The sequence below is a fragment of the Haliotis asinina genome, chromosome 14 (genome assembly GCF_037392515.1).
Source record: "Haliotis asinina isolate JCU_RB_2024 chromosome 14, JCU_Hal_asi_v2, whole genome shotgun sequence".
Classification (NCBI taxonomy): domain Eukaryota; kingdom Metazoa; phylum Mollusca; class Gastropoda; order Lepetellida; family Haliotidae; genus Haliotis; species Haliotis asinina.
The window spans coordinates 1,784,660-1,795,942 of record NC_090293.1 but is presented as its reverse complement, the minus strand read 5'-3'; the positions used below and the strand labels follow the sequence as shown (position 1 = coordinate 1,795,942).

At 43.7% G+C, this 11,283-nt stretch overlaps 1 protein-coding gene across 1 annotated transcript; it reads right to left on the bottom strand.

Annotated features, from left to right (window-relative positions):
• Positions 1 to 2,041: 2,041 nt before the first annotated feature.
• LOC137261216 (uncharacterized) lies at positions 2,042 to 11,075 on the bottom strand. Its single transcript, XM_067798926.1, has 8 exons — positions 10,691 to 11,075; positions 9,475 to 9,530; positions 7,216 to 8,355; positions 6,332 to 6,485; positions 6,017 to 6,127; positions 5,556 to 5,696; positions 4,495 to 4,644; positions 2,042 to 4,125 (listed from the first exon to the last, which is right to left on the bottom strand). Exons 1-8 carry the CDS (start codon positions 10,764 to 10,766, stop codon positions 3,821 to 3,823), a joined length of 2,133 nt encoding a protein of 710 aa, XP_067655027.1. The 5' UTR covers positions 10,767 to 11,075; the 3' UTR covers positions 2,042 to 3,820.
• Positions 11,076 to 11,283: the final 208 nt, after the last annotated feature.

Here is an 11,283-nt window from a genome sequence, read left to right as displayed (position 1 = left end):
CTTTTTATGGTATGCATTACTTCCATTGGATTATTGAGAGTCAGTAGTTCATCAGACATATGCTATACATATTTTTTGTCATTAATTCATGATCCACAAGCAAACGTATTTTCAGACACCCAGCTGACGATCTTTGTGTGTGAATCAAACGTGGAACTAAAGCTTATTCCCACATATTTGGGACAAATGGTGACAAATTACTAACGGTCAAATATGAATAATTGGGTCATTATTGCTGTTCGCATACTAGTATTTACCACTGGTTGGCGTGGAATATAGGCCACAAAACAGATGAGCATGTCAGTGTGATGTTTTATCGCCTCGGTGAGGCAGTGACTTCTGCTTAATCATCTTTCTGTGCCATGACAGTTACACATCCAGTGTCTCCCTTACCAGCTGAGTGTAGGTCACCGAAATAGTCCCCCAAAGTCAGTCATATGTATGTTGCAGTCAGACTGTGAAATCAGACTTCGTGAACTGAGTAAAACATCCAGTCATTCAGTAAAATGATCAAGAGGGGCAGCCACTTCGTTTTGTTTTGCGTAACAAGAATCAATATACTTAGTCTTTTCACGAAATTCCACCAAACAACTTAATCTACAAAATGGATAACAATTTCAACAACACTTATTTGAAACTATTGTGGTAGCGACTATAGAACTTCAGCTTGGCTTTGAAGCATTTACACCTGTTTGTTTGGCTCTTGCTGTGTCCAGAGCAGCCTCATCTAACAAACCCATGTCCACCACATATGGATGAAATAGAATGTCATGAAATGACTTAAGCATATTGATTGTTATTACACAAAATGAAACGAAATGGTAGAACCTCTTAGTCATTTTACGAAGTGACTGAAATGTTTCAGCCATTTCAATCTGACTGTTACATATCTACTGCATCACACTCGGGCTATAGCCACGGGAAAAACCGTGTAATGCGTGATATTATTACTGCCCTACTTATGCCAAGGGCTTTGAGTTATTTGTTGTAAATCATAAAACATTAATGCCTACATACTTTGCTGGAGGCAGAGAGAAGATTGAGGAGAACTAATGCGTATCGGTTTCCCCCTCCTGACACATCCGTCTCCATCTAGCGTCACACCCATCTACAAATGCCACTCGTAGTGACGTAACCATTAGTTCAAACCGAATGGACAAAATGATAATAGTCATTATACCATGCAAAAAGTGGTTCTTAAAAGAGTATAATACTCTACGGCCTGTTGTCTATCTTACATATGAACTGGGGGTTATTCACTATGGATATAGGTAACTGTTAAATTATTATATACTGGACAAAAGAAGTAAAGGATGCTTTCATACAACTACAGTGTCGCTGTCCTGGCCTGCTTGTATTCCAACTCGGCACCGTTCATCTGTATGTGATCCTGTTCTAGGTACTGTAACAGATGTCAGTAGCTGTTGGAATATTTCGATTGTAGGTTGCCTGGCACTTGTCTAGTTCGTTAATCTAAAGGTGTTGCTTCGTGATGTCTGTACATGCACAGAACAGTTAAACGCCAATTCAGTTATTATAGGACATGCCAGTTTAATGATGACAGAAGTCAGAAATGATGCATGTCTTGGATGTGTGCTACATGATGACACCCATGAGCCCAGGATGTTGAAGAAAAGTATTGCGACTATATGGCTAGGTCCCACTATGGCTGGAATCTGGCCAGTCCCGCACGGCACGAGAACAGCGGACTCTTGACACCGTGTGTGCGGATGTGCCGGGGGAACTCTTTACCTCAACTCCAGAAACTGACCAGTCTCGATTATCCGATACAACACATTCGTCTTGCAACAAAGGGGATGTTGTTTGACTGGATCTCTCAAACTCTGATGGCACCAGGATAACGCCACGTTGTGCTGATTACTGGATACCAGTCTACTATGTTGTGAGTTAACACTGTGTATATTTTTGTCTGTCTTTATGATTCCATACACAGACGATATATGTCAGGCCGGAGAATCCGGTCCTGGCAATACCATGTCAGTTTACATTCTCAGGGACACAGGACAATACGAAATCTAAATGAAACATCCACAAACAGTTTATTCCGAAAATGTATGTAAATGAGAATACACCAACAATAAGCTAATATATGCCTCAAACGACTATACAAGTGCCATCCAGTTTGTCTAATGATTAATAGGTGAAAATATAAAATCAGCATTACAACCATTATTTAACAAGACAATGGATTACGTAAACCAACAATTATAGCATCCACATAATATCACAAAGGAAATAGTGAATCATGTGAAGGGTCGGAAACATTCGTTCGTCCGAGATTTGCATGTGTTCGATATGTCTACGTTGTGAAGGTGATGTACAATATAAAGTGGATAGTATTGCCATAACGGTGGTTCGTTTCTGTCTCTGGAGGAGCGATGATATCTCTGCTCGGTTTCTGAACTGACTCTACAACACTTGCTACCCCAACTCGCTACACTTGGCCGTGTATCACGCACCCGGAAGTTAGTAATTCAGAAATGGTGATCAATGTTCACACATTATGGTACAGTGATTGACAGTTAGTCTGACTGAAAATTTTAAATACCTCTGACGTAGCTGAATCGTGTGTACTCTATGTATATTCATGCATAATTTGTTTTCCGTCCCTGTTGTATTGCATGTAATATTTGTATATTAACGGTCTTAAATTGATATCCTTCACAGACAATACCACATTTATTGATTTAAGAACATATTTACAATCATCATACAAAGAGTGCGTTCGTGTCAGTATAAAATCAACAGAATATTTACCCAAAATATCGTATTAGGTCAGGTGGGTACTACTTTCGGGGTTTACAAACAACATATCCTTTACTATAGAACGCTCAACAATTGTCTTTACTCGTTCCATGTCTTTGTACTCATTATCAAATCCATAATCTAAAATATTGAAAATCAACTTTTATAACACTGTTTAGTTCCGACGGCTTCCAATGTTTGACTGACAAATCACTTTTTGACAATGTGGATGCACATTCGTGATGACTACTTTTAATGTGTAGATACGGTTTGTGAGCGATGAGAATATGTTTTCCAACGATAGAACTGTTGATAGACTGACATCGTATGATACCGAGATGATCGAGCTAGCAACCTGAAGATGGTCAATAGTCTACAAACACATAGAACATGCAGTCGAGAGTCAAAACCCTCTCAGTGAACGTGCAAGTCATTTGCTTCTTGCGCTATACATGATGAGTCGTTTCCGATTGTGGCCATCTGCTTTTATCATCTTTGAGTACTCGAGTTAAATACACCTGTGTAATTTGTCTAATCTGAACACAAAATATTACTTGTTGAAATAATGAAATATGACAAATGTGTGGGCGATGTCCATAATTCCGTCGGGGCTGGCGATATGGATTTAAACTCGGAAGGTGGAAAATAGCTTTCTCGTTGTCGACACCGATCATATCAGCCCAGATGCATCTACATGTTACAACAAAGTTGAGAGTGATTAGCAGTATGACATACAGCGATTAACGTAGAATGAATAGAAATACTCGGACTCAATCAGACGGTTGAAAATACACAGTTAGACATGTTATGGGGACACCGACGTGGTAACAAGTACAAAACTCCAGTCTGAAGTGGCTATCTACAAGTCGACTTGTGTTCTTCATTGAGATGGTTGTACATACAATTCAGATTATCATTTCAAGGCCTTGACGTGCGAGTCAAGTAGTCATTCATCACCACCTGACCCTGAGCGGATCTACATCTGGAGAAGCCAGGACAATTCGTGCCTGTAGTTGCCTTCGACAGCGATATTGATGACTATAACCCTCCTCTTTTACGATCTCCCCGATGCATCGTATCCTGCCCTCTGTCGCTCCACATCCTGCCTGCCACCACCCTGCCTGTCCCTACCCTGGTAGCTACTACCACTCTGATAGCTGCCCCTACCCCCACCCTGCCTGTCCCTACCCTGGTAGCTGCTCCCATCCTGGTAACGGTGACATGTGAAGCAGCAGTTGATGGACACGGCTTGGTTGACTTCGCACTGTTCTACAGGAAAATGACGGAAGAATGACGTGCAGTTCAGACTGCCAAACTCCCGCGTGTTGAAGATAACAGGGCGGTCTCCGAATTCACATCCTGAAACACAGCCACAAGTTACGTGTACATCGTGGGAAACCTACAACGGAAAGTTCTTACAAAAAAAAGAGTTAGGATTGCCGAGGGGGTTGAACGTCGTGTTGAAAGGTCATTGCATTAAAATAATGACGTGCATGATGATTATGCTGTAACGGGGCTCTCTCTGGTCGATAGTTATAGTTGACCCTCTGGCGCCAGTGGTTATGCTTGCACTGTGTCTCACACATTGTACCCATGTGGGTAATCTGTGTTGATGAACGAACACCAGTGGGCCATCCCACCGATATAGGACGCAAGATATATTTCCACAGCATTTCATATTATCATTGCGAACATTTCAGGCGTTGATGTATGGGAGACAACTCTTACCGACAAGATTGTTAGGCATCCGGGCTCTGAGCCGTTCGCAAGTCTGACAACAGAGTCTTCGTATCTGTTCAGCATAGCAGTTGATGCGCACCCCGCCGTACTGGTCAAACGGTCGGCATAGGTTGGCGTTCTGGTCACCCCACGGACATACTGTACAGGATATAGGTAATTATGGGCTAGATACAGCTGTGGTGAAGGTATATAATGTATGTTAGTAACAGGATACACTGTACAGGAGTAGGTAAATATGTGTTATACACAGCTGTTATAGACAGAAATATTGCCTAACGAGAACAATAGAGTGACGTCACCGACGGTATAAAATATGTGTTATTCAATGTATACAGCAGTGGTGAAAGTATGGTATGCATGATAGTATAAGGACACACTGTACAGGTACAGCGACAGATGTGTTTTTGTACACTCGCGGTGAAGGTATGTAAGTATCAAGACACACTGTACAGGTGCAGGGACAGATGTGTTTTGTACACGCGCGATGAAGGTATGTTAGTATCAAGATACACTGTACAGGTACAGGGACAGATGTGTTATGTACACGCGAGATGAAGGTATGTTAGTACGACAACATACTTGCCACTGCTGGGCAATATTTTCTGTATGACTGCCAGTTTCTATATTAATTCCGTACTAACCACTCACCAAGAGTGCCAGTGTGTGCTTTCACTGGAATATATTTTCACCACAGGGGGTGGAACCAGGGTCATTGAAATTTTAAGATTTAATATTTAATTACACATACATTTGCTATTGCTGTATGTATATAATCGTGGGTAGACGATGACGGTCTGTAATCCTACCCCAGAGCTCCTTACATGGAAAAGGTTAAATGTTACCAGGTGGAAAACACGCCTGTAACATATTGTCTAAACTACCACCCAAGGAGTACGAAATGCTTGAAATTGTCTGACGCATTTCTGTGAGAAGATTCATTTGGCTCCCTGGGTTCATCAATCTGTCAATTCATTGACCCTATATAAAATTGCAAGCAGAACGGCACAGAAGTGTTTTTGTGAAGCCTTTATGATGAAGATGATACTCACCCTGATTTTCTGCGTTCCCCCGCAACCTTCTGCACGTGTGGCAGCAGAGACGTTGGTTCTCCGGGATGTAGCACAGACTGGGATTCTGTGTGATCCTGTCACACCTGGGGGTCATGTCGCCATACTCACACCCAGTCTCTCCTGCAAACAATACGGGAAAATTCAAAAAATGTTTACAGGGTTGTCGTTATTTATAACCTTTGGGAACTTCACGTTCATTGTCGAGAATACATAGAGCAAATGTATCGAAGCACTATGCTTGCTTGGCAAACCAATGATAGACAACACAAGCAGTCATGTACGGCCCTTCCACAGTCACCCAGGTCTGGTAACCACTATATTTGGAGTCTGATAGTTCTTAACACTAACGCCAGGTGGAATACCCGTGGACAAATTAACGTAAGTACAAATCCTCCACTCTTCCGCCTACCTTACCTGTACCTACCTTCACACAGACCTACCTGACATGTGCCTGTTACAGGTATCACAGCAACTCTGTCTGTTCCTCAGGTCGTAACAGTCGTGGGGCTGTATCTGGCGACACTGGTAAGAATGGTCCCCAAACTCGCATCCTTAAACAGCCGAAAACAGTGACATCAAACACAGATGGAGGCTACAGTCACTCAAAACGTAAATTGTTTTACAAGTAATGCTACAAGATGTGTTTCAGTCCCTTTGGATGAGTGTCTACGATTTGTAGCGTTTTTATCGATATCTTAGCATGGCAGTAAACCAAGAACCGATGTAGTTATAGTGCTGTGAAACTATTGACATACCAACATTGGAGGGATTCTTGAGTGGGCGACACTTCTCACAGCACTCCCTAGATGTGAATTCATGTCGATAGCAAAGAAAAGACCCGTAGAAGTCAACAGCCCTGGCACAGTCCATGCCGTTGATGCGCATCCGGATACCAGTCTCCGGACAATTCTAGTTAAATAGAAGTCAGATAGGGGTGATATTGTTATACAGACAGCTTTGTCTCGGGATTTATCTTCACAAAGAATATGGATCATTGGCATACTAGATGTCCTGAATATACTATGTGTTGTGGCTTTCCAAATAACTGTTTCAACTAGCTATAATATGCCTTTAAGAAGGGACCGATGTCTGGTTTGTCTGGCACTAATTCCAGGTCCTCTGATTAATGTCATATATCATTTAGAAATCTTACAATTCGAAGAAGCGTCACCAGAGTTAGTTTATCAATTTCATGAAGTCGCTTCCACTTCATATTCGTTGGGTCACATGGGGACACATTGTGTAGACTTTGTGGTTCACATGGGGACGCATTGTGTCGACTTCGTGGTTCACATGGGGACACATTGTGTCGACTTCGTGGTTCACATGGGGACACATTGTGTAGACTTCGTGGTTCACATGGGGACACATTGTGTAGACTTCGTGGTTTCTGCACAGTAACTAGGGATAGATTTGGTTTCGTCTGAAGCAGTTTTCCCGCTACATGATGGCAACTTATCAATAAAAAAACCTAGGTCAGACAAACCATCGATATGATATAATTTAGAGACGTCGAACGCCGAGAACAGGGGACCAAACAGATTATCAAGATTGACAAACCGATCCATTAATCGTTTCATTTAACTAGCGTTGTGACAGTTCTCTTGAAAACCCACGAAATACATTATAAATGACTCACCCCTTGATTAGGATTGTATGGATACTGTTGTCCAGATGGATTATATCCATATGGTGTATATCCCTGACCACTGGGTTGTCCTCCTGTATATGTCGGCTGTCCTCCTGTATATGTCGGCTGTCCTCCTGTATATGTCGGCTGACCTCCAGTGTAAGTCGGTTGTCCTCCTGTATATGTCGGCTGTCCAGCAGTATATGTCGGCTGACCCCTAGTGTATGTCGGCTGGCCACCAGTATATGTCGGCTGGCCACCAGTGTATGTCGGCTGACTACCAGTATAGCTCGACTGGCCACCAGTGTATGTTGGCTGGCCACCAGTATAGCTCGGCTGTTGCTGTCTAACTGTATATGACGGTTGTTGTTGCCTTGTGCTATATGTGTACTGATTCCTCCTGGAGTAGAACGGTCGTTGTCCTTGAACTGTGTATGTTCTGTAGCCCGGCGTCTCTCGGGTCATTTGCTGCCCAGTATTCATCTGTCGCCTGTCCAGCGACTGCCCACCACCAGTGGACAGTATAGGACCCAGCGGATAACTAGCAGCAAGAGTAGGACGTCTTCCGGTTGGTCCGCTGCCGCCAGTATTGCTGTAGTACGTCCCTGTGTTTGTTGACCGCCCTGACGCCTGCCTGCGTGTTCCGGTTGGACTGTATGTTGCTGTTGCACCTCCTGAAGCCGATGGATTATACACATAACCGGTGTATCTTGGATCAGTCTGTGTTCCCTGGCTTTGACCAGTCTGCGTTGGGTTGCCTTGAGCATCATCAACATCATCTTGATTGTTGTTGGTCTGTTGGTTATTGGCCCGAACATTCGGGTCATCGTATCCCCCTGTGTTGCCGGTTTGACTGCCCTCTGTGTCTGTTGGCCGAGTGCGTGTCGGTGAGCGACTGCCAGTCTGACTGCTGGAGTAGTCACGTGACGCCCTTCCAGATGTCCCTCCAAGTTCAGGCGTATATTGTCGGTACAAAGGGGCACGTGTGGAGTAAGGTGCCCCATAAGATTGCTGGTCTCTCTGATTTGGGTCATGGTTTAGGTTTGGGTTCAGGATGGCTGTGTGACCGTGGAATGAGTCCCCGGAGTTATGAGACGCTTCTGAAATAGGTTGAGTCTGATGTTCATCTTGCTGTGTGTATGGAATGGGCTGCAATGTGAAGGCAGTAGAGCAATGACACCAACAAGAGTATTACATGACATGTATTATGGATTTGCATACAGCAACCGTATGTTGTACCAAGCGATACACTCCTGGCTCCATGTAATACCATGTGATACATACTTGGTCCTAGGTGGCAACATGCGATTCATATCAGCCATAAGTGGAACTAAGCGATACACCCCAGGCCCTGGGTAATACCATGCGATACACACCAGGCCCTGAGTAATACCGTGCGATACACACCTGGCCCTGAGTGATACCATGTGATACACACTAGGCACTGGGTGATACCATGTGATACACACCAGGCTCTGGGTGATAGCATGTGATACACAGAAGACCTTGGTGATACCATGTGGTACACACCAGGTCCTGGGTGATACCATGTGATACACACAGGCCCTGGGTGATACCATGTGATATACACCAGGCACTGGGTGATAACATGCGATATACACCCAGGCCCTGGGTGATACCATGTGATATACACCAGGTCGTGGGTGATACCATGTGATATACACCAGGCCCTTGGTGATACCATGTGATATACACCAGGCCCTGGGTGATACCATGTGATACAGACAGGCCCTTGGTGATACCATGTGATACCCGACCCTAGGTGGTACCCAGTTATGCACCCCATGCGATTTGGTACCATGCAGTAAATAACATCTATTATTATGCATAGATCATACATGACTTTGTCAATTGTACTGAACATACATACTCATGATCACGGTTTTGAAAACGATATTCTAATGGGGACTGACAATAATTATCTTAACTTGCGCCACTTATTTAATACATTTAGAGGGATACATACGAACAGCGGTACAAAACAAGGAACTGAACGTTTTTATCCACACAATTTATAGTCTTCACAAATGACCTCAGTCACAATATAGCTTGACTGCTTTGTTGTTTTCCATTAGGCAGAAATTTGTTTTCAGCCATCGGGATCACATATTATATCAAGTATCTTCATAAATACTGAATAATACAGTTTGATAAGCGGGTGGTGTACATATGGTTGGACATGAAATGTCATAAAGCAAGCTAACCGTACTTAGTGTGAGTAACAAGGAGGACTGTATCACCACTTACTCCAGTCTGGTCAGCAAGATCTCGCTTTTTCAACGTATGAAGTAGGACAGACTCATCTGCAACAGACAAGTTGATCGTGTGTTACTGTCATATGGATGAGAATCGTTGTCCAAAACAATAGATAGATACGCCTTGTAATATTTAGAACAATATACCGTATTGTGTATGTACCGTATAATTTGTATTACAGAAAGGATGTAAAAGGCGACACAGCTTGTTGTCACAGGGACGGGCTTTGCGCCATTGGCGTTACACCATGTTCTCAGATGAATCAATGTAGTATGATAATGTGGAGTGAGGTTACACATGACAGGCGATCAGATCTGGTCATCCTTAATGGATCCTTGACTGGTCCGCGACACGCTGGTGAAAATTTTGCGTCCTGTCATGGCTCCACTGCCTAAAAACATCGGCAGGAATTTTGAATTCCAGGATGATAATGACAGACAGCGTCGTGTCTAAATTGTCACAGTTTATCTCCTACAAGAGGGCATACAGACATTGGACTGGCATTCTAAGTCCCCAGACCTGTCCCCACATCTATGGGACATTCTCGGTTGAAGGGTGTACACCAGGGACCCGCACCCGTCAACCTGGCCCAGCTTTGTGCAGCTCTTCAGGAGGTATAGCGGGCAATACCACGGGCAACCATCCGGAATTTAGTCAACAGTATGTCATCAAGGTGTCGCAAATGTATTGCCCAACATGGTGGCCAAATATCCTTATACTTTATCCTAATGCCCGTGGGTCATGCTTTATCCTTTACATGTACGCCATGTAATACACCCATGGACCAGTGAACTATTCAGACAGAAGGGACAAGCTGACCTAACAACCTGAGACCTGAGAGCTGTGCACCTGACTGTGTGAGAGTAGACGATCCACGCTTTGGGATGATGATAGCAGTGAGATACAGCCGTTCGCTAAATGGCAATAGCCGAAAGATACAACAGCTTGTTAGTTGATGATATACTCAGATATATTGGTCTATATCACACATCTATGGTCAGGTCACAATTATAGACGCCAATATACTGGTAAATATCACACATCTGTGGTCCGGTCACACAATTATAGCCGCCACTATACTGGTAAACGTCGCCACACGCCATTGCATGTAAGTTCGTGGTGTACCACCGTGCAACACCATGCACCACCGTGCACCACCGTGCACCACCGTGTACATGCAGGTATGTGTCCGACACTATCATCTTACCTTTAGAGTCTGGATGTCTGCTGGAGTGGACGTGCACGACGACACACAGCACCGCTATATATCCCAGCATCAACATGGTGGAACAGGTAGTATCCTGAATTTTCTAACTGCTACTTCACACTACCGCATGGTACTGAAGAATTACAGCCACAAGGAATTCTGTGCCAGGAATTATATCACTGACTTTCCTTACGCCCCCGTGCCGTCTAGTGTTACCTGTGTCTAACCCCGATAATAACCGCTATTCCCGACCCCCTCAGCGATGCTGCCGACCACAAGAGACTCAGCGCCGCGTTAATTTGCACGCGCAACTGTCCAGGGATGTAGCCCTTATCAGCTGAGAATTCAGTGAAGCAGCCAGAGATAGTACTGATGAAAATACCGGTGAAGGGATCAGATCTTCTTGGCTTTTTCTGGAGCAAATCGTTTGCAATGACTAACATGGTCTAAATATAACGTCCTTTTGAACGTTTTCACGAATTCCATAAATTTCGCATATGTTTTTCAACGGCTGTTATTGCGGTTTGTTTAAACTTACATCCACGTTTTTGACACATCGGCTGTTTCTGGAAATCAACTTTTGACAAAGTTCT

Coding starts and splice junctions, on each gene's coding strand:
- LOC137261216 (XM_067798926.1), bottom strand. CDS start 10,766: ATGTTGATGCTGGGATATATAGCGGTGCTGTGTGTCGTCGTGCACGTC. Junction 6,128..6,331: donor CAAGAATCCCTCCAATGTTG/GTATGTCAATAG, acceptor CGGCTGTTTAAG/GATGCGAGTTTGGGGACCAT. Junction 5,697..6,016: donor CTGTAACAGGCACATGTCAG/GTAGGTCTGTGT, acceptor TATTGTTTGCAG/GAGAGACTGGGTGTGAGTAT.